This window comes from Mobula birostris, chromosome 19, assembly GCF_030028105.1.
Source record: "Mobula birostris isolate sMobBir1 chromosome 19, sMobBir1.hap1, whole genome shotgun sequence".
NCBI lineage: Eukaryota > Metazoa > Chordata > Chondrichthyes > Myliobatiformes > Myliobatidae > Mobula > Mobula birostris.
In genome coordinates, this window is record NC_092388.1 from 49,878,287 (window position 1) to 49,902,171 (window position 23,885).

A 23,885-nucleotide genomic window follows, 5' to 3' on the forward strand; every position below is an offset into this window, starting at 1 on the left:
TGGCTAATTAACAAGCAGGTAGTGCCCACAGAGGCATAATGTGATCAAAGGTCTCCATTTGTGCTGTATGTGGATGAATATTTAAAGCAAAAGAAATTACAGATTTCTGGGTGAGATATACAAGTATAGTAGGTTGGTCTGTTCTAGCTAAGAATTAACAAAGATTTGGTAAGCTAGTTGGCTTGGTGCTTTGAACTCAAATGGTTCTGAACTCCAAATATTCTATCCAGTTGGAAAAATAAAAAGGATTTGGATTTGCTAATGTCAGTTATGATGCAGATTGCATAAAATGGAGTTGATTATTTTCTCCAACAATCTTTTATGAAGCAGCACTGCAAATGTGATTGAATTTACACAAATAGTTTGTAATGTTTAACTCACTGCATTTTAATGCAGAAATAATCTTGCTGAACTCAAAGCTTTCAATTGTGAAGTGAAAGGAGTGCATTCTTGAATTTGTAGTAGAAACTTCTTTTACTTAATAAACACATGACAAATTGGCCAAGTACCACTGCCTCCAATATGGATTGCATTTATTGCTTTTGCTGTCTCCTAGTTCCTATGACTGCAACATGCAACTAGCTTTATTGATGTTGTTGAGTTGCTGCATCCCTCAGTAGGGAGACCCCTTGAGCGAAGATGTTTAAGATTCAAGATTGTTTAACATCATTTCCTGTACACAAATGTAAGGGAGAATGTAATAGTTGTTACTCCGCATCAGATGCAGCACAAAAAACACAATGATAAAGAACACAAAGATAATAATAAAACATAGTACAAGTACACAAGGTGGTTTATATACATTGATTGTATGTCCATAAAGTGATGCTAGGTCATCTGTACGTAGGAGACTGACAGGAGATAATGAAGTAGTGGTGGTTGGGAGTGTGGAGGTGTGGGTTCGTGGATGGAGGTGTTGATCAGCCTTACTGTTTGGGGAAAGTAAATGTTTTTGAATCTGGTGATCCCGGTGTGGATGCTGTGTAGTCTCCTACCTGGTGGAAGTGGGACAAACAGACCGTGAGCAGGGTGGGTGGGATCTTCATGATGTTATTTCCTCAGGTTCCCCTGAAGTATTTCGTCTTTCATTTCTAACACATAACCTTTAGTTCTAGTCCCACCCAACGTCTGTGGAAAAAGCCTGTTTACATTTACCCTATCTATATCCCTCCTACACTCCAGATAATAAAGTCCTAACCTATTCAACATTTCCCTGTAACTGGGGTCCTCAAGTCCCGGCAACATCCTTGGAAATTTTCTCTTTAATCTTATTGGCATTTTTCAGGTAGGTAGGTGACCAGAACTGCACACAATACTCCAAATTTGGCCTATCCAACATTTTGTACACCAATGACATAACACAGCAACTCCTGTACGCAATACTCTGATTTACGAAGGCGAAGTGCCAGAAGCTGTTTTCATGTTCTCAGAGGGTTTTTTGTTCTTGATATTGCACGGTCTGCTGTAGAGACTTGAGCAAAGTAACAACGTTTTTTTTTAAAGTCTCCTTCCAAGATCTCCTGTAATATCTTCCACAAAAGCTTCCACCAGCCATGATGCAGCAAATAGAGTAACAGTGTGCCTGAGAAGCAAGGCAAAGGCATACGCAGACAAAAACTGAGGGAGTGCAGAAGACTGCTTGACCTTTACTTTTGTCTATAAGCCTACTTGCTAGGTGCCCCATCAGCCACTCACTCACTCCATCACTGACACATAGGAACAGTCATTTGTACCATCTCCTGGATACACTGCAGCAACTCACCAGAACTCATTAGGCAGCATCTGCCAAACCCAAGACCTCAACCAGCAAGAAGGACAAGGGCAGCAAAAGCATAGGAGCACCACCACCTGGAAGTTGCCTTCCAAGCCACACATCAGCCAAACTTGCAAATAACAGCTGATGTGAATGTGATTGCCAGTCATTTGAAGTAGTCCTGTTGAATAGTCATTCATACTGCTGAATATGTCTTAAGCTTTGAAAGGTCCAGAGAGCGTGTTAGCTTGAGCATTGACCTCCAAATAGCAGAATAGTCAGCAAGTCAGCATTGACACAGATTAACATTACAGTGCATGGGTTTCATTTATAGCACACTGTAGTTGTGGAAAGTCTGCAGCCTCGAGCACTGTGTAGCCAGTTAGATTCATACAACACTAAGCAAGACTACAAGAAACTGCAGAGAGTTGTGGACACAACCATCCTCCTCTCCATAGACTCTGGACTTATTGCTGCCAAAGATCCTACCCATCCCATACATTCTCTCTTCTCCACTCTCCCATTGGACAGAGGATACAAAAGCCTGAAAGCATATATTACCATATTCAAGGACAGCTTCAGTCCTACGGTTATAAGACTGATGAGCAGTAGAAATAAGATAAATTCTTGATCTCACAGTTGTTATGGCCTTGTGCCTGATAATTCAATTGCCCTGCAATTTCTCTATAGCTATTATAATGTTCTGCATTCTGTTATTGCTTTTCCCATGTACTTCTTCAATACACTGATAGGAGGAAATGATCAGTATGGATGGCATGCAAAAACAAAGATTTCACTGTATCTTGGTACATGTGACAACAATAAACCAATATAATTTTAATGTCTGCATGTGTATTAAATGCTATTCTGAAACAAAGCAGTACCTGCTGCACCAAAGAAATGCATATCACAGAATGGAATTTTATGCACTGTTTGCTATAACTTTAGTTTGAACCTGGAGCTCTGTTTCACCTCTAACCTTTTGACAAGATTTGGTACTGATGGTACTGGATAAAAAAATGTTGATTTTGATTGCTGGACAAGTAAACTGTAAAGAAGGTTTACATGTCAGTATAGCTTTTTATGTAGGAGGCATTGGAATTAAAAGCAAATGAAATGTCATTTATTACATCTGAGATCACTGGTACTATACAGTATGCCATCAATACATAGAGGATGGTGCAGAGAGGGTAGGCGAGATCAAAGTTAGAAAGATATATTAGTATGAGAAGAGATAATATGATGAGGGGAAGAAAAGAAAGAAAAAAGAGTGAATCAAAAGAAGAAAGCAAAGACAAAAAATAAATTATGCTGTATTTGTTTTCCAAAAGAAAAGCAGGACTTGAGCAAACATGACATTGATTAGGAATATTATACTCTTGCTTTCTGCAATGAAGCGGCCAAGTATCTAGCCGTTGATGTGTTTGCATTGGGCTGTTTTCTGTATCTGTACAATACACATGTTTAAAATCTTGGAACATTATAAATATAAATAATGCCATGGTAGGTCTATTCATTTCTATTTGTCTTGGGAAACTGAGATGAGCTAATATCAAATTTGTCATATATATCTAGCAAATAACAAATGCAGACTATGTAAAAAAAAATGTCTTTTTTTTAAATTGTGAGTAGTTTTGGACACCTTTTCTAAGAAAGGATGTGCTGACATTAGATAGAGTTCAGAGGAGGTTCACAAAAATTATCCTGGGAATGAAAGGGTTAACACAGGGAACAATTTATGGCACTGTGTACCGCTGGAGTTTAAAAGAATGGGGGAGGGGGATCTGATTGAAACCTATCATACTATCAAATCTATCATATGAAAGGCCTATATAGAGAGGGAGAGGATGTTTCCTATAGTGGGAGTCTAGGACTAGGAGGCACAACCTCAGAATAGAGGGATGTTGCTTCAGAACGAAGATGAGGAGGAAATTCTTTAGGCAGACAGTGGTGAATCTGGAATTTATTGCTACTGGTGTCCATAGCGGCCAAGTCATCGGGTATGTTTAAAGCAGAGGTTGATAGTTCTTGTTTAGTCAGGGCATCAGAGGTTACTGGAGAAGGCAGGAGAATGGGGTTGAGAAGGATAGATTAGCCTTGATGGAATGTCAGAGCAGACTTGATGGGACAAGTGGCCTAATTCTACTCTTTTGTCTTATGGTCTTAATAGTACAAATCTTAGAGTAAATCATTAGGTAAGGCTAGAAATGTAGAAAGATGTCATGAAATAGAAAAACAGAGTAAGCCTTTGTCCTTTAGGAAGTGAGGATGAGGAATGAATAATAGAAAACAAAGAGAAGGCAGATGCAGTAAGCAGAAATTTGGTTCTATCGCCACACATAAGAAAGCAATTATGCATAATTAAAAAAGGCCTGTTTCATTGTCCTTGTAGATATCTGCAGAAAAATTCTGAAGCGAGTCAGGGAGTTTTGTAGATTTTCATGTTTCTGCAATACAGCATCAGCAATATCTTTCTCACTGTGTGCTTTCTTGAATTTGATGTGGTGCCAACATTTCCATCAAGACCACCATCCATCTGTTGCTTTAAAATCTTTGTGACCCATCTTCTTAGCTAGCTCCTCTATCTTGTGTTTTTTTTTCTAAACATTGGCTCTCTGACACACACACTTCATCCAGTTTCAATGGAAAACCATTGACTCAGATCCTCTTCAACATCTAGATCCTTACCTTCGCACTTCTACACTTCGTATAATTGGGATGTTTCCTGTTGCCCCTCGCGTAATGCCCATTCTTCTCGCAGTGTATCTTGCTGATGTATCACGCATGCAATTGTAGGTTTTGGCACTCCAGTTATCTCTGTCAGCTGATGATGAGTGGTGTTAGACAGATGGCTTTTAATTTGATCCAGTGGGATAATTTTTTTGGATAGTGTCACAACTTTTTGTGGCATCTTGGCGAGGATCTGAGTTTTTTTTAAAAAGTTAAAAAAAAAAAGACCAAAAATCACTGCATTTTGAATCTGCGTCCATTGGCCCAAATGGATAACATAAAACATGCCCATGTAACTGACACTATATAAAAACTCCTCACTGTAAGCATGGTGCAGTGTCTAACATTCGTGCAAGTGTACATGACTGACGTTGGTTAGAAACTGTTTGGCAACACTCTCTTCTCCCAATTAAGTGGCATGGTGTTCCAAATGAACAAGGGGAAGCCTGGCTATTTTTCGTTAGATTTTCTTTCTTAAGAGTTGTCCTAAATAAGTGGCTGCCCAATTAACTGATGGCCCAGTTAAGCACAATGTACTGTATTTCATTAAATTTGACAAAATTGGCTCTTTTATTCAAAGTGATAGACACCAGAACAATATGGGTCAGTTACTTTAATGTCTGTGGTAGGTGATGTTGAGAGAAACAAGTGTTGGCATAGACATGGAGAAGTAATGGTCTTACTCCTCTTTAAAATGGTACCACAGGATTTTTTCCACTTGCCTGAGAAAGTAGCAGGGCCTTGGTTTAATGTGTTATTTAAAATGTTAAACAGTTTTGATAAATGTTAGAAGCTGTTAAAGATATAGACATTGTTTTCTAGACACTTGGAAAATATTCATGTAAGCAGGCAAAATTGACATGAAAGGGAAATAAATTTTGATAATTTTGTTTATTTGATGAATTAATGTACTGTAGATATGCTGCTCCTCGATTTTCAGATTTTCAGAAGGCATTTGATAAGGTTCTGTATGACACACTATATTGTGGAAAATAAAAGCTTGCTTATGAAGCAACATTTGCTAGGTTTGGATGCACTGGAGTTCAATTCCTTCAGCATTTTGTGTGTTTTGCCTTCAAAAGAGTGAAGAGTGATTTGTAACACAAAATTTTCTGGAGATCTTGATAGGGTGGATATGGAAAGAATGCTCCCTCAATTGGGAGGAACTTAGGATGAAACAAAGTTTTCTCTCAAACGTTTGTGAGTTTTTGGAACTTTACTTACACTGCCCTTTGGAGTCTTTGAAGGTTTTAAGGCAGAGGGAGGCCCGTAATTGGAGCAAGGGGGGGGAGGTGAAAGGTACTGCAATTAGGCTGGAATATGGATTTGAGGTGATAGTCAGATCAGCCACAATGTTATTAAAGAGCATAGTAGGCTATGGAGTCAAGTGGTGTCTCGAACTCTGAATGTATGCATGTACACAGAATACATTGGTAAAATTACGATTGGGCGTAAAGAGAATTTTAAGATTCTTTTTGTGTTAAAGGCAAGCGTAGCATTCCCTTTTCTCATTGTACATTAACGTTCTGTGGCTTATATGCCATCAACTAGGTTTGAGTTCATGTTGGTAGAGAAGGCCGTGAGTTAGTGTGATTGATTATGTTTAAGATGATTTAATGATTTTGTAGGACATACAGAAAACATTTCTTATCAAGGGGACATAACATTTTAAAAAATGCTTCTACTTGTACCAATTTGGAACGATTTCAACATGCTTTAATCACTGTTGTAACATTGGAACTGTAGCCGCCAAGTTGTGCGCAGCAAACTATTTAACAGCACTGTGAAAGCGACCAAATAATCTTTTATCAGACACATTGAGAGAAATAAGTGTTGGGTTAGACGTGGTGATTAATAGTCTTATTCCACTTTAAAATGAAACCACAGGATCCTTGAGAAAGCATCAGATCCTTGGCTTAAAGTGTTATTTAACAAGTTGTACGGTTTTTATGCCAGGTGGTATTTGTTCACAGAATATGGTATTTGAAATCTAGATACCCAAAACACGGTTGAGGCTGGAACAATTGAAAATTGCTAAACTGAGACTGGTGAATTTTTTTTGCTTACAGATGTTTAAGGATGCAGAGTTGAGATATGAAGTGATCGTGAATGATAGAGGGCTCATGACTTTTTATCCCTTTGTTACAAAATGAAAATCATGTTGGAGCCTACTTTGTAAAATAACTATATGTTTGCAAGCCAGACATCTGATCTCTCTTTTACTGTTCCTTCTCCAGGTACTCATTACATATTTTTATAGAAGTTTCTTTATGCTATGTGATTATGGCAAAAGCAAGCATCTCAAATATACACAGGTATGTAGTTGTTATATGTAAAATAAATCTATTTTACATTATATCTTGCATTTTAAGTCAATCAAGTTACCCTTTATATGTAATAAAACAACAATACTTCGTAATTTAAGATTCTGATTAACTTGACTTAATACTTGTCCATTGACACTAGCTGTATGGCTGGGTCACCATCTAGAACCAGAATGATAAATGTAGAAAGAGTATGTCTTTTCCCTTATCTTGTGGGGACAGTAAGAGCCATTCAACTCTGCCATTTGGCACTGAGACAAGGTTCCCAGGTTGAGAACACAATGATATTTCAGAATCACAATCAAGTTTGTTATCACTGATATATGTTGTCAAGTTTGTTGTTTTATAGAGCAATATAATGCAAGACATAAAAGAGTTACTGTGACTATTAGAGAGAGAGAAGAATTTTGTTTTGCATCATTCTGCTGATGCCCATTGTTATAGCAGAGAGCAAACCACTAAAAAGGTCTCTTTTGCTTCAACTGTTCAGCAACCATTCTACATTTACTGTTTTTGTAAGTGGTGTCATTCTGGCAGATTGATCCAGTCACTTTTTAAGCAGCCACTATTTTGATCCATTTTCATTTTGCCCTAGAGCAACAAATGTGTATAAAATTCCACTGGGTCATTGCCCATTTTTGGTGGTTTCCCTCCATATGGCTTCCTTTTTTGTTTGATTTGCATCACAAGACAATGTTCTTAATGTTAAGAATTGAAGGGAATAGGATAGAAGCAGGGTTAAATTTATAAGGATGTATTAGTGAGTAGCGAATTCATCTTATAGTTAATAATATTAAAGGCGGGGTTTAACCAATTGCATTCCTGAGGTTTAGTTAATTTTAAGAGTATGTCCTTGTTTCAGAAATAGTGCAGAGGATGAGAAATAATGGTTGTTTGAGAAGAAAAAAAAGTGTTAAAAAGAACACTGATCATAGAATCAAATAAAACGATATGAAAGAGATTTTGGAGCCCAGTGATTAAGTAGATTTCCTTTCCAGTTTCTTTCATCTCTTCAAGTACATAAAGTATTAGAGAACAAAATTCTCATTCATATCCATTAGTTCATTCACTGAGTAACTAAAAAAATATGCAGGGCCTTGTAAAGGTATTTAGACCCCAACCCTTTTTTCACATAAATGAGTATTACAACAGGGATTTTGACCAACTTAACTGTGAATTTTTATTTGTGAATCACATGCTACTTTTTTCACAGCAGAGCCAAATAAAAGAAAAATGTAAAGCATGAAAAACTAAAGATTCAAAACCAAATGTCAGCAATTCAGAAGTATTCATCCTCCCTTGTTCAGTACCTAGTTGAACTGCATCTCGCAGCTATTGCATTCAGTAGTCTTTTTGGTTAAGTCTCTATTATCTTTGTACAATGTGATGGAGCAAGATTTGCCCATTACTCCTTGCAAAATTACTCAAGCTGTGTCAGGTTAGTTGGGGAACAGCTATGAACGGCAAACTTGAGGCCTTGCTAGAGATGTTTCATTGGGTTCAGGTCAGGACTCTAACTGGGCCATTTAGTGACATCAGTTTTCTTCATTTGAAGCAATTCCATGGTTGCTCTGGCAAAATACTTTTGATCGTTTTCCTGTTGAAAGACAAACTTCCTCCCCAGTTTAAGCTTTATGGTAGAGTCTATCAGGGTTTTATCCAGGATCTTGCTGCATTTAGTAACATTCATCTTCCCATGTATCCTGGCCTGCTTTCCAGTCCCTGCTGCTGAGAAGTATCCCCACAGCATGATGCTACTTCCACTATACTTTTTAGTAGCGATGGTGTTACCTGACTGATATGCAGCGTAAGATCTACGCCACATGTACTGCTTAGTGTTGAGGCCAAAAGATTCCACTTTAGTCTCATCAGACCACAAAACCTTCTTCCACATCTTTACAGTATCTTCTAAGTGATGCTTTGCAAAGTCTTTACTGGCAAGGATATTATTATTTTTTTAGCCAGGGCTGCTGCTTTGCCACTCTTCCATAAAATACCCTCTTTGTGCAAGGCCTAGGAGATTGTGGAGCCACATACTTCAAATCCAGTTGCAGCGACTGACTTCTGCAACTCACTCAGAGTGACTTGGCATCACAATAGCCTCTCTTACAAGTAGCATTCTTCTCTGGTGACTAAGTTTAGACGAGTGGTCTGACCTTAGCAGTGTGGCTGTGGTTTCCACTTTTTTATGATGGGCTGCACTGAGTTTCGAAGTATGTTCAGTGCCTTTTGAGATGGTCTTGAACACTTCCCCAGATTTGTGCTTCTCTATATTCATTTCCTTGACCTGTCTTGAATGCTCTTTTGTCTTCATTTTGGTTTGGTCTGTGGAGAATCTACCATACTGTTGGACCTTACAGGAAGACAGAGAGTATTTATTCTTGTCAATTCATTGAAAACAGGTGATCCTCCGATTTTCTACATCAACAAATTGGGTGAGTTGGTAAGGTAACAGTATATTGCATCTGAGGAAAGTTATCATAGAATTACAAAGCAGATGAATACTTTCTCAGCCTCACAATTTCGGTTTTTAATTTTTGGTAAATTTTTAACAGGCTTTGGATTTTCTTTCTTTTGATTTGACAAGATACACAATGATTTGTTGATGAGCTCAAAATCCTACTTCAATATATTTTAAATTTAAAAAATGAGACAGCAAAATGTGAAAATAGTTGTGAGGCCTGAATACTTTTCAAGGCACTGTATAATCTCAGAGCAACACGCACAAAATGCTGGAGGAACTTAGCAGGTCAGGCCACATCAGTCAGCCACCTTTCCCCTTACCTGGTTTCAACCATCACCTGTTAGCCTGTACACCTTCCCCTCCCACAACTACTACTTCTAGGTTCTTCCTCCTTCCTTTCAAGCCCTGATGAAGTCTAGGCTCAAAACGTCAACCATCTATTCCTCTTTCATATCTGCATTGTTCCTCCAGTACTTTGTGTGTGTGTTGTTTCAGATTTCTGAGTTTGCAGAATTGCTTGTGTATATACAGTGGCATGCAAAAGTTTGGGCACCCCGGTCAAAATTTCTGTTACTGTGTATAGTTAAGTGAGTAGAAGATGAACTGATCTCCAAAAGTCATAAAGTTAAAGATGAAACATTCTTTTCAACATCTTAAGCAATTATTTTTGTTTTGTACAATTTTAGAGTGCAAAAAAGGAAAGGAGCACCATGCAAAAGTTTGGGCACCCCAAGAGATTTGAGCTCTCAGATAACTTTTACCAAGGTCTCAGGCCTGAATTAGCTTCACAGTCATCGTTAGGAAAGGCCAGTGATGCAAATTTCAAAGTTTTATAAATACCCTGACTCCTCAAACCATGTCCCAACAATCAGCAGGCATGGGTTCCTCGAAGCAGCTGCCTGGCACTCTGAAAATTAAAATAAATTATGCCCACAAAACAGGAGGAGGCTGTAAGAAGATAGCAAAGCATTTTCAGGTAGCCATTTCCTCAGTTCATAATGTAATTAAGAAATGGCAGTTAACAGGAACGGTGGAGGTCAAGTTGAGGTCTGGAAGACCAAGGAAACTTTCTGAGAGAACTGCTCGTAGGATTGCCAGAAAGGCAAATCAGAACTCCCGTTTGACTGCAAAAGACCTTCAGGAAGATTTAGCAGACTCTGGAGTGGTGGTGCACTGTTCTACTGTGCAGTGACACCTGTAAAAATATGACCTTCTTGGAAGAGTCATCAGAAGAAAACCTTTCCTGCGTCCTCACCACAAAATTCAATGTCAGAAGTTTGCAAAGGAACATCTAAACAAGCCTGATGCATTTTGGAAACAAGTCCAATGGACTGATGAAGTTAAAATAGAACTTTTTGGCCACAGTGAGCAAAGGTATGTTTGGAGAAAAAAGGGTGCAGAATTTCATGAAAAGAACACCTCTCCAACAGTTAAGCATGGGGGTGGATCGATCATGCTTTGGGCTTGTGTTGCTGCCAGTGGCACGGGGAACATTTCACTGGTAGAGGGAAGAATGAATTCAATTAAATACCTGCAAATTCTGGAAGCAAACATCACACTGTCTGTAAAAAAAAAAAAAAGCTGAAGATGAAAAGAGGATGGCTTCTACAACAGGATAATGATCCTAAACACACCTCAAAATCCACAATGGACTACCTCAAGAGGCGCAAGCTGAAGGTTTTGCCATGGCCCTCACAGTCCCCAGTCCTAAACATCATTGAAAATCTGTTGATAGACCTCAAAAGAGCAGTGCATGCAAGATGGCCCAAGAATCTCACAGAACTAAAAGCCTTTTGCAAGGAAGAATGGGTGAAAATCCCCCAAACAAGAATTGAAGGACTTTAAGCTGGCTACAGAAAGTGCTTACAAGCTGTGATACTTGCCAAAGGGGGTGTCACTGAGTACTGACCAAGCAGGGTGCCCAAACTTTTGCTTCGGGTCCTTTTCCTTTTTTGTTATTTTGAAACTGTAAAAGATGGAAATAAAAAAGTAATCTTGCTTAAGATATTAGAGAAATGTGTCATCTTTAATTTTACGCCTTTTGGAAATGAGGTCATCTTTTACTTGCTTGGCTTTTCAAAATAACAGAAATTTTGGCCAGGGCGCCGAAACTTTTGCATGCCACTGTAACCTCAGAGTTTCAGGATGAATGTGTTTTCTGTGTTTACTAAATTTATTGAGATGTTTATATTGGCCTTGGGGAATTGGAAGAAGAAGAAGAAGAATAGCTTTATTGTCATTGTTGTGGAGCAATGAAACACAATTTAGCAGCTCAACGTTTTGCAGCATGACAAAGAATATATACATAAAATAAACTCTAAAACCTCAGGAGTACAGTCCAAAATTAATAATATATGGATGGGGGGGGGGGTAGGACTATTGCACACCTGCCATTCCTGGAAGTGTGATGCATTTAGCTGCCGCTGTCTTAGGAGGGGGGCAGGAGAAGGGAAGGGGGTGTTATACATTTCACTGCACGTGGGTAGAGGCTGTTAAGGAGTCTCTTTGTTTTTGTCCTTAATGCTCTGTATCTCTTCCCAGAAGGTAGAGGAGAAAACAGGTGATGTCCAGGATGAGTGGGATCCTTTGAAATACAAGTAGCCTTCTTTTGAAGTCTGCCAGTATAAATGTCTCTGAGAGAGGGTAATGTTGTGCCAATAACCCGCTCTGCTACCCTCACCACCTGCTGCAAGTCCTTCCTGTTCTGTTCTGTGCAGCTGGCAAACCACACTGCACAGCAATACGTCAGGAGGCTCTCTATAGTTGTCCGATAGAAGTTGATCAGCAGGTGATGAGGGAGGAGAGCGTGCTTTAGCTTCCTTAGGAAGTAAAGCCTCTGTTAGGCTTTCCCCACCTGATAAGAGATATGGGCAGTCCAGGTGAGGTCAGCCAAGATGTGGACGCCGAGGAACTTGAAACTCTCTACTCTCTCCACCTCTTTCCCGTATATGTGCAGAACAGAGTGCTTGACGCGCTTTGATTTCCTGAAGTCTACTATCAGCTCCTTGGTTTTTGTGATGTTCAAGTCCAGGTTATTATGACAACACCATTCTGTCAAATGCTGTACCTCCTGCCTATAGGCTGTCTCATCACAGTCTGATATGATACCTATTAGGGTGGTATCGTCAGCAAATTTGACAATGGTGTTGGTGGAGTGAATGGTAGAGCAGTCATGGGTGAAAGGAGAATAGAGGATGGGGCTGGGAACACACCCCTGTGGTGTACCGGTGTTCAGGATGAGAGTAGATGATGTGTGTTCTCCCAACCTGACACTTTGGGGTCTGTTACTCAGAAAATCCAGTATCCATGAGCACAGTGAACTGCCAAGGCCCAGGTTGCTGAATTTCTGCACCAGTTTGTAGGGGATGATTGTATTAAAAGCTTGAGCTGTAGTCCACAAACAGCATTCTTACATAGGTGTTATCCTGATCCAGGTTTGTAAGGGCTGTGTGGAGAGCTGTGATGACTGCATCCTCTGTCGATCTGTTTGCACGATACGCAAACTGGTATTTATCAAGGTCAGCAGGTATGGCAGACTTAATATAAGACAGTATGAGTCTCTCAAAACATTTCATGATGATAGGAGTTAGAGCCACTGGGCGATAGTCATTAAGGCAGTTCACTGTACTTTTCTTTGGTATGGGTATTATTGTGGCTGACTTGAGGCAGGCGGGGACTATAGACTGTAGTAGCGAGAAGTTGAAGATGGTAGTAAGTACCCCCGCCAGTTGATTTGCGCAGTCCTTAAGAATCCTTCCGGTGACTCCGTGCAGGGCGGATCTGACCTGGTGTTGGTGTAATTGTATAGGGTCATCCTTCTCTGTTAGTGCTGTCTGGATGCCAACTTCTCCATTCTGACTGTCAAAGCGAGAAAGGAACTGGTTCAGAGTGTCTGGCAGTGTCCTATCTGAGGAGTTTGTGACTGTATAGCTGTCCTTGTAGCCAGTAAGAGTCTTTATCCCCTGCCACATACATCTGGAGTTGTTATTGGTAAAGTGCTCCTCTATGCGCTGTTTATATCTGTGCTTGGCCTCTCTGATGCCGCTTTTCAGGGCTCTTCTTGCCTGCCCATAGGCCTGTAGATCCCCAGATTTAAAAGCAGCATCCCGTGTTCTTAGCAAGATCCTCACCATGCTATTGAACCAAGGTTTTTGGTTGGGGAACACACTAACAGACTTCGTGTCCATGACATTCTCAGCACAAAAGTTTATATATGAAAGAACAGCTGATGTGTGCCCTTCCAGATCTCCCCCTTCATCAAAAACTTCCCAGTCTGTGTTATCGAAGCAGTCTTGTAGGGCAGGGGTAGCCCCCTTAGTCCATACTTTGACTGTCTTCATATATGGTCTTTGTCTACAGCTGAGTGGTTTATATGCCGGGGTCAGGGACAGAGACAGATGGTCTGAGAGTCCCAAATGTGGCAGAGGGCTGGCTTTATATGCATGAGGAAGATTGCAGTAGACTTGATCCAAGGTGTTCTTTTCTCTTGTCGGGAAGTTCACATACTGATGGAATTTAGGTAAAACAGACTTCAAGTAACAATAACTATCTAGCCCCACATGCTTCTAATAATTTTTTAGGTCAGAGTTGATATATGACCCAACTCCACATACTTGGCTTTGCCATATCCCTTTAACTTGGATTATCAAAAATGTATTGAACTGAAATAAGATATTACTAATTGATCAGAATCAATTAACATTTACAAAAGAGCATTCCAAATTTCCACCATCCTTTGCATGTAAAACTTTTTACTGACTTCACTCTTGTGGGGCCTGCTTCTAATTTTTGGACTATGCTCTACTATCCAAGTAGAAATGATTTCTCATTTCTTACCCATTTTCCTTTTCTTGGAAACTAGTCAAATTACCATAATCTTCTGAATTATGGGGAAACTATCCACACTTCGTGTAATTTTTTTTGCCTTGTCTGTGGTGTACTCTTATTTATGTGAATACAATGAATGAAAAATAGTTTGTGCCCATTGAATTGCATGCCAGTGTCCAGATTTACAGAAGAGGTGAGAAAATTGAAAACGTACCTTTCCAGAATATGTCATGTGTTATATTCCTTTCTCTACATGTAACAACATAATGATTTTTTAAAAATTGTTTCTTATTCCTTTAGGTATTCATTTGTAGCAGCAATGGGCTATCTCACAGTGTGCCAAATTAGTAGAGTATATATTTTTAATTATGGTCTGCTCTCCACAGATTTCTCTGGGTAAGTTGTTTTTCAGATATTTCTTGGTTACATATAGGCCCCTTGCATATTCAAGATATGGGATGGTGATTAGATAATGTAGTTTTTTCCCCCCGTACCAGACTCCTACAAGAGAGAACTCATCATTTAGCCAACCCATTTAGTGCAACAGCTAAGAGGACAAGAAATACGCTCAAGTGAAGTGGGAAGGAATACACTCGCCTATTCCCTTATATTCAGTAAAAACCTAGCTCTGCTTTCTCTTTGGAGGACTTCTACTTTGTTTCCCACTGTCAAAACTGGTATTTGAAATCTCGTTTGTTATTCCTATGTAATATCTTATCCGCAAAGCTTTCAAGAGTTTCTGCATTTACTTTGGTTATTTTTCATCAAGAATCCATGAAATATTGAGACCTCTATTGAGGCATAGGTACTGCAATCTGGGGTAACCTGCTGAATTCTATTTTACCATTTTAAAGACACCTTTCTGGTAATGTTTACACTTCATTTCAATCATTGAGCTTCCTGTTATGTGCTGTCTGTCATGTTGATCTGTTTCTTCTTTTCCTTTATGCTCAGTGGATCCTTTTGGTGAGTTGTGCCTTTTCATAGTTTCTGTATCATTTGCAAGAAACAATCTTGGTGTGCTGTATATTGTGGCATGTTGGCCGTGTGATAACAGATCATTTGTTGAATTTTGTAATAAACCGACATTATTCTCTATTATACATGTTATAGATATGGGAAATATTACATTTAACAGCATTTTGTGAATAAATACGACAGTGGATTTTTTATTTATTGTCAAATAGTATATTGAAATAATGCATGAATACTTTTTATCAATATTTGACTGTTGGCAGTATGTTTCAGCATTTGAACACTTTTTTTCTCTATTGAGATCTAGGAAATCCTACAAGAAACGTGTAATGTTTGTCCATGGTTTCAGTGAAGGTTTAAGAGATCAATTACCTGATTGTTGCCAGAGCCAGGGTTAGAATATAGGAAAGGCTGTGGGTGTGGGTAGAGGGATTTTTTGTAATGAGTGCCTCTCCTTTGGTCTCAAATTCTAGATAGTTTTAGAACTTGTTTTTGTGCATTTTTACTCTAGAGAATGTTCTTCAGCTCTCCTTTGGGCATACCAACCTGAATAAAACAAAAGCTGTAGGTAATGTCCAGGAATTGTGCATGTTGGGGCCCTTTGTGCACTGATGAAAACTGCAGTCTTTTGAAATTCATTGTTTTACGCCTCTAATTTTTGCATACAGTTTATTTTTTAAAAGAAATTGAATTGTGTAGAGTGTTAAAGTGCGGTGCTACATGATCTAATTTCTGAGCAAGTGTGTCCAATAGGCATAATTAAAATTATTTTAATTATCCTTCATATTGAATTACTTAATAGTAATTCTGCCTTCTCAAGGGGATCTGTAGTTACTTTTCCTTTGTTGAAGACACTGTGCAGTCCCTGTCGGGAATAATGTGGAACTGGAGAGATGAACAGTTTCATCAAGAAGTTGGGCAAGATCTCCTTGAAGAACATCAGTGAGCCATTTTGAGTTGCTAATAATCATTTGTTTTCCTCTTGCATTAATGGTTCTCATCCAAAGTCACAAAAGACCCAGTTTTGGGAGATGCAGTTTTCATGGTGCAATTCTGATATTCTGAATTGTGGGCCTATGAGATAGAAAAGGGTTTACTTTTTATCCTCGGGTACCTGGTTTACATAATATCCAGAGGTAAAATACTGGAAGGCTTATAGCTTTTGAGAAACCTTCAAGTGTGGATCAAGAACCAATAAACCAATTGCTGTTTATTATTGATCTCCAAGTTCCCCACCAATTTACACATCATTTCACTTCAGAAACATGTTTTTGATCCATCATTGTTGCTGTGTGTGAATTCTGGGCTTCCCTATCCAATAGCATCGTTTAAGTACTTTCACCTAAAGGACTATGGTGGTTCAGAAGGGTGCTCGTTCCTTAAGGGCAAGGGTTTGCAACCTGGCGTCCACGGACACCTTGGTTAGTGTCATTAAAAAAGGTTGGGAACCCCTGCTCAAGGTCATATAGGTTTTTGAGAAGTATATGTTGGCCTTAAGGATAATTCCAACGTCTCATAAATACATATTAAATACATCCTTATTTAACACCACATTGTACTAGAATGTAGAATATAGAACAGTACAGTTCAGGAACAGGCCCTTGGGCCCACAGTGTTGTGCTGAATCAATTAAATTGGCTAAATTGGTCAAATGGCTAAGTAAACAAATCTTTTCTGTTTACCCAATGTCCATATCCTTCCATCCTTCATGTGTTACATATCCTTCTTCACATTCATGTGTCTATCTAAACATCCCTTAAGAGCCTCTAATGTTTCTGCCTGTACCACCACCCCAGACAGTCATCATGCTCTGTGTATATTAAGGAAATCCTTGCTCTACACATCTCCTTTGAAGTTACCCCCTCTCCCCTTAAATACATGACCTTTGGTATTAGACATTTCAACCAGTGGAAAAAGATATCATCTATCTCCTTTATCCACGCTCCTCATAATGTTATAAACCTCTATCAGATCTCCATTCAGCCTTCAGCACTTCAGAGAAAACAACCAAAGTTTGTCCAGCCTCTCATTACAGCGCATGCCCAAGCAACATCCTGGTAAACGTTTTTTGCATCCACTCCAAATATCTTTCCCATAACGGGGCAATCAGAACTGAATGCAATACTCCAGATGCAGCCTAACTAGAATTTTATAAAGCTGTAGCATAGCGTCCTGAAGTTTGAGCTAAGTACCTCAACTAATAAAGGCAAGCATGCCATCTGTCTATTGAACCACTCTATCAACTTGTGCAGCCACTCCCAGGGAGATATGGACGTGGACCCCAGGATCTCTCTACTCATCAACAATGTACTGTCTCTTCACATTTGACCTACCCCGATGCAACACTTCATACCTGACCGGGTTAAACTCCATCTGCCATTTCTCCACCCATATCTGCAACTGATCTAAATCATGTTGTACTCTTTGCCAGTCTTCTACACTGTCCACACCACCAAACTTCATATCAGCTGGAAACTTACTAACCCTACCCATCATCCAAGTAATTTATAAACATCACAAACAACAGAGGTCCCAGCACAGGTCCCTGCGGAGCACCTCTAATGATAGACCTCCAACTAGAATAAATCTCTTCTACCACCATCCTGTCTTCTATGGGCAAGCAAATTCTGAATCCAAATGCCTAATTTACCGTGAATCCCACACATTTTGAAGTTTTGGATCAGCCTCCCACGAGGGACCTTTTTAAATGCCTTACTAAAACCCCTGTAGACAATATCCACAGCTCTACCTTCATCAGTCATTCTGGTCACCTTGTCAAAAATCTCAATCAAGTTAGTAAGACACAGCTAGCCCCACACAAAGCCATGCTGGCTCTCCCTAATTAGGCCATGTCCTTCTAAGTGCTCATAAATCATATCCTTAAGAATTCTCTCCAGTAACTTCCATACCATGAACCTGAGACTCACCAGTCTATAGTTTCTCGAATTATCCCTGGCTCCCTTCTTGAATAATGGAACAACATTAGCTACTCACCAGTCCTCCAGGATCTCACCTGTATGACAGGACACAGGTGTTGGTGAAGGCCCCAAGAATCTCTTCTGTTACCTCTTTCAAAATTGTTCTTTTCTATTACAATAACTATCAGGACTATTAAAACCTGGACTCATTATATTATCGGATGCAAAGTATAAAGTGAAGCATTGAGTAGCTACCTACCTAGTAATTAAGAACCAATTTCATTCAGAAAGTAAGGAAGTATGGGCTCCAGGGAAACCTTGCTTTGTGAATCCATAAATGGCTTGACTACAGAAGGCAAAGGATGGTTGTAGGTGGTTTGTATTCTGCATGGAGGTCGGTGACCAGTGGTGTTCTGCAGGGATCTATTCTGGGACCCCTTCTCTTTATGATTTTTATAAATGATAAAGGATGTCTTTCTATAGACTTTCTATAAAACTATAGACTGGTGAGTCTCAGGTTCATAGTATGGAAGTTACTGGAGAGAATTCTTAAGGATATGATTTATGAGCACTTAGAAAGACAGGGATGAAGAAGTAGAAGGCTGGGTTAGTAAGTTTGCTGATGACACAAAGGTTGGGGGTGTTGGAGATAGTTTGGAGGGTTGTAAGAAGTTACAGCGGGACATTGATAGGATGCAGAACTGGGCTGAGATGTGGCAGATGGTGTTCAACCCAGATAAGTGTGAAGAGGTTCATTTTGATAGACTTGAAGACAGAATATAGTATTAATGGTAAGACTCTTAGCAGTGTGGAGGATCAGAGAGATCTTGGGGTCCATATCCGTAGGATACTCAAAGATGCTGTGCAGGTTGACAGTGTTGTTAAGAAGGTATATAGTGTATTGGTCTTCATCAAGAGCTTTTGAGTTCAAGAGCCATGAGGTAATGTTACCGCTATATAAGACTTTGGTCAGAGCCCACTCGGAGTACTGTGTTCAGTTCTGGTCACCTCACTACAGGAAGGATGTAGATACTATAGAACGAGTGCAGAGGAGATTTACAATGATGTTGCCTGGACTGGAGAATGTGCCTTATGAGAACAGGTTGAGTGAACTTGGCCTTTTCTCCTTGGAGCGAGAGAGGAGGAGAGATGACCTGATAGAGGTGTATAAGATGATGAAAGACTTCAATCATGTGGATAGCCAGAGGCTTTTTCCCAGGGCTGAAATGGCTAACGTGAGGGAGCATCGTTTTAAGGTGCTTGGAAGCAGGTACAGAGGGGTTGTCAGGGGTAAGTTTTTCACATAGAGAGTGGTGGGTGCATGGAGGTGGATACAATAAGGTCTTTTAAGAGACTCTTGTATAGGTACATGGAGCTTAGAAAAATATAGGGCTATGTGGTAGGGAAATTCTAGGCAGTTTCTAGAGTAGGTTACATGGTCAGCACAACATTGTGGGTCAAAGAGCCTGTAATGTGCAGTAGCTTTCTATGTTCTAGGTTCTACGTCATGAACTCAAACTCCAGTTTATTAGTTCTCTATTACAACTGAACGGGGGGCTAGGGTCTTTAGAAATACAAAAGGAATATCTATAACTATGTGGTTAAGCATTTAGGATATTTGCATGCCGTTATCTGTGCATTAGCACACTTGTATCAGCTTTATTTAGCATCTGTTTCTGGTAATCCTTGCAATGTAAAGGAAAAACTGAAGCTATTTTTCTTTCTTTTTTAGACCTTTGATGATAGTCACTCAGAAAATCACAAGCCTGGCCTTTCAAATACATGATGGTAAGACCCTAATGATCTACGCTTAGAATTGATTTGTAAGACTGTATTTTACATTTTCTGCAGGTAAATCATTGGTAAATTTTATGTTTTGTGCACATGGAAGTATTCATTATAACTTAACTGTTGAGATGTATCTATTAATCATAGCAACATTTGTTCAAGACGCTGAAATCTTAACTGTTTCAACAGAATATTCAAATGACAAAAATTTTCTTCATCCTTTTCATTTTTGCTTTCTTGATAGCTTTTAAGTCTCTGGGCCTGATGCCTTGTTTCAAAATTTGTTGGTGACTGATTTAAAGTACTGTGCAGAAGTCTTGGGGACATGTAAAAAAAATCTATGAAGTGAAGATGCTTTCAAGAGTAACAAAATAAAAAAGTTTCCAAATATCATATTTACTACGAAGAGCAGTAAACAGTTATAAAACTAAATCAGATCAATATTTGGTGTGAGCACCCTTTGTTTCAAAACTGTACCATTTCTCTCAGCTACACTGTCTTGCAGTTTTATAAGAAAATTGGCTGGTAGGTTGTTCCAAGCATCTTGGAGGACTTGCCACAGTTCTTCTGCAGACATTGGCAGTCTCACTTGCTTCTGTCTCTCCACGTAATCCCAAACAGCCTCAATGATGTTGAGATCAGGACTTTGTGGGCCATAGCATGTGGAAACAATATAAAAAATCTAGCATGCCTCAGACTTTTGCACAGTACTGTATATTGGTTTTCCTTTTCTGGTTTACTTTGAAGAATTATTATCATTGATGATCTTTGTTCTAATTAATACTTAACTGTATCCTAGATGTCAACCACTTCTCTCAATTATTCAGCCATTTGTAGACTAATACCATGTCATTCTTTCAATTGCTTATCTGTGGAAGCACCCATCACTTTCAAAGTATTTCTGCCCTTGCCACTTAGTCACTTGTTTTTGTGGCAGATTTCCTCGTCTGCATATGTTTCTCAGTTTCATCAGTTGCTAGTTGGATTTTATGGCAAAAATTGTTTTGCTGCTCCTGGATCCTTCCCCTTTCACTCATTTTATTTCGGTACCTTTGTCAACTTGGCCACCTTCCCTTTACCTTAGTGTTAAAATGAATTTGATGTTGACTTTTGCTGTAAGGCAAATATGGATTGCAAACAGATTCGGCAAAGCAGAGACAGTTTAGATTATGAGAACACTCAGTCCTCTTTTATTGTCATTTAGAAATGCATACATGCATTAAAAAATGATACAATGTTTCTCCGGATCGATATCACAACAGGACAAACCAAGGACTAACACTGACCACATAATTATAACGTATAGTTACAGCAGTGCAAAGCAATACCATAACTTGATAAAGAACAAACCATGGGCACGGTTTAAAAAAAAGTCAAAGTCCCCAAGTCGATCGACTCCCAAGTCCCCGATAGCAGGCGGCAAAAGAGAGAAACTCCCTGCCATAAACCTCCAGGCACTGTCAACTTGCCGATGCCTTGGAAGCAACCGACCACAGCTGACACTGAGTCCATCCGTCCAAAAACTTCGAGCCTCTGACCAGCCCCTCTGATACAGCCTCCCGAGCACTATCCTCTGTCGAGCACCTTCGACCTAGCCCCGGCTGCTGAAACAAGCAAAGCCGAGGATTCGGGGCCTTCTGCTCTGGAGATTCTGGTTACCACACAGTAGCAGCAGCAGTGGAGCGGGCATTTCAGAAGTTTTCCAGATGTTCCTCTGTACTCTGACGTCTGTCTCCATCAAATCAGAATTATGCATGGTACCCTACTTGACAGATAACAGATATCATCACCGGAGAGGCCGCGCGCGCTGCCATTGTGCCGCCATCTTCTTGATTGTTGACAGTTGCATTGGCCACGTCCGTAAGTACCTAAAAGTTTGGAGGTGATCTTAATGTGACTGGTACACAACACAAATGGAGGGCTTAAATTTAATTTTGATAATATTAATTTGCTTTTCTAGGTGTAGATGTGGTTTATGATAGATGTAATGGAAAGATTTGCCCAGGTGGAAAGATTTGCCCAGAAGTATGTCTAGTCATGTTGCTGTAGAGTTTTCATCTCTTTGTTGTCCTAACCATCCCTGTAGTAACTGAGCATAACCGGTGCGGCCTTCTATATATTGGCGAGACCCGACACAGACTGGGAAACCGTTTCACTGAACACCTACACTCTGTCCGCCAGAGAAAGCAGGATGTCCCAGTTGCCACATATTTTAGTTCCACGTCCCATTCCCATTCTGATATGTCTATCCACGGCCTCCTCTACTGTCAAGATGAAGCCACACTCAAGTTGGAGGAACAACACCTTATATTCCGTCTGGGTAGCCTCCAACCTGATGGCATGAACATTGACTTCTCTAACTTCTGATAATGCCTGTCCTCCCTTTCTCAGCCCATCCCTTATTTATTTATTTATTTTTCCTTTTTTCTCTCTCTTTTTTCTTTCTTTCTCTCTCTTTTCTCTGTTTTTTTTTCTGTTTTTTTCTGTTTTTTTTCTTTTTCTCTCTGTTTTCTCTGTTTTTTTCTGTTTTTTCTCTGTTTTTTGTTTTCTCTGTTTTCTCTCACCTCTCTCTTCTCTCCTCGCTTTCTGTTTTCTCTCTTCTCTCTGTTTTCTCTCTTCTCTCTGTTTTCTCTCTCTTCTCCCTCTCTCCCCCCTCTCTCCCCCCTCTCTCCCCCCTCTCTCCCCCCTCTCTCCCCCCTCTCTCCCCCCTCTCTCCCCCCTCTCTCCCCCCTCTCTCTCCCCCCTCTCTCTCCCCCCTCTCTCTCCCCCCTCTCTCTCCCCCCTCTCTCTCCCCCCTCTCTCTCCCCCCCTCTCTCCCCCCCTCTCTCCCCCCCTCTCTCCCCCCCTCTCCCCCCCCCTCTCCCCCCCCTCTCTCCCCCCCTCTCTCCCCCCCTCCCTCCCCCTCCCCCTCCCCCTCCCCCCTCTCCCATCTCCCCCCCTCTCTTTTATCTCCCTCTAGTCCCTCTCACACTTACTCCTTGCCTGCTCTCCATCTTCCTCTGGCGCTGCCCTCCCCCTTTCTTTCTCCCTAGGCCTCCCGTCCCATGATCCTCTCCCTTCTCCAGCCTTGTATCCCTTTTGCCAATCACCTGTCCAGCTCCTAGCTCTATCCCTCCCCCTCCTGTCTTCTCCTATCATTTCAGATCTCCCCCTCCCCCTCCCATTTTCAAATCTCTTACTATCTCTTCTTTCAGTTAGTCCTGACGAAGGGTCTTAGCCTGAAACGTCAACTGTGCTTCTTCCTATGGATACTGCCTGGCATCCTGCGTTCACCAGCATTTTGTGTGTGTTGCGTAACTGGTCTGACCCTTTTGGTTCGTCCTTGTTTTATGGTAAAACTAAGCTTGTGAGTAGTTACGCTCCCAGATCTGGATTTTGCAAATGACATAGTCCTGCTCTCTGATCAGATGGAGGAAGCACAGCAGCTACTGACAAAAGTGGAAATTGAGTGCAATAAAGTTGGACTTCACCTAAATGCTAAAAAGACAGAGTACATGGTGTTTAACTGCGACGAAGGTACTCTCAAGATCATAAAGAATGATACCATTAAGAAAATCTTTGACTTCAAGTGCCTCGGGTCACGAATGATGAGTTCGGGGAAGGATATAAAGATACAGAAGGCGCTGGCATAGAGGGCTGTGAACGACATGAAGGAAATCTGGAAGTCAAACCTGACCAGAGGGCTTAAAAAAAGGATCTTAATAGCAGTCATAGAGTCCATTCTCACGTATAGATGCGAGACGTGGACATTCACTAAGACTATGCGAAAGTCTCTAGATGGTTGCATACACGAATGCTCTGGATGGCTGTTGAAGTGAGTTGGCAACAGCACATGACGAACGTCGAGCTCTATGACAACCACTAAAATCGAGGCGAGAAGACTGCAACTAGCAGGGTACTGTCTACGCCACCCCGAGCTACCTGCCAGCCTAGTCATCAGATGGGAGCCCAAGCATGGGAGGATGAACCCTGGGCGCCCTCCCAATACTATGGTCAACACGCTCCTAGAAGAGAGAGGCGCGGCTAATGTAGATGAACTGAACTCACTGATGCGGGAGAGGGAGAAGTGGAGAGTCCGTCATTGTGCCCGACGCTGGCCCCCTAGG

The 23,885-nt window shown here is 40.4% G+C and overlaps 1 protein-coding gene across 1 annotated transcript in view; it reads left to right on the forward strand.

Annotated features, from left to right (window-relative positions):
* Nucleotides 1-23,885, forward strand: part of LOC140212586 (lysophospholipid acyltransferase 1-like) — a 121,179-nt gene that overhangs the window by 31,949 nt on the left and 65,345 nt on the right. The window contains exons 3-5 of the mRNA XM_072283564.1: nucleotides 6,721-6,798; nucleotides 14,399-14,494; nucleotides 19,724-19,779. Coding sequence (XP_072139665.1) covers nucleotides 6,721-6,798; nucleotides 14,399-14,494; nucleotides 19,724-19,779 — 230 coding nt within the window. The remainder of the gene's footprint in view (nucleotides 1-6,720; nucleotides 6,799-14,398; nucleotides 14,495-19,723; nucleotides 19,780-23,885) is intronic.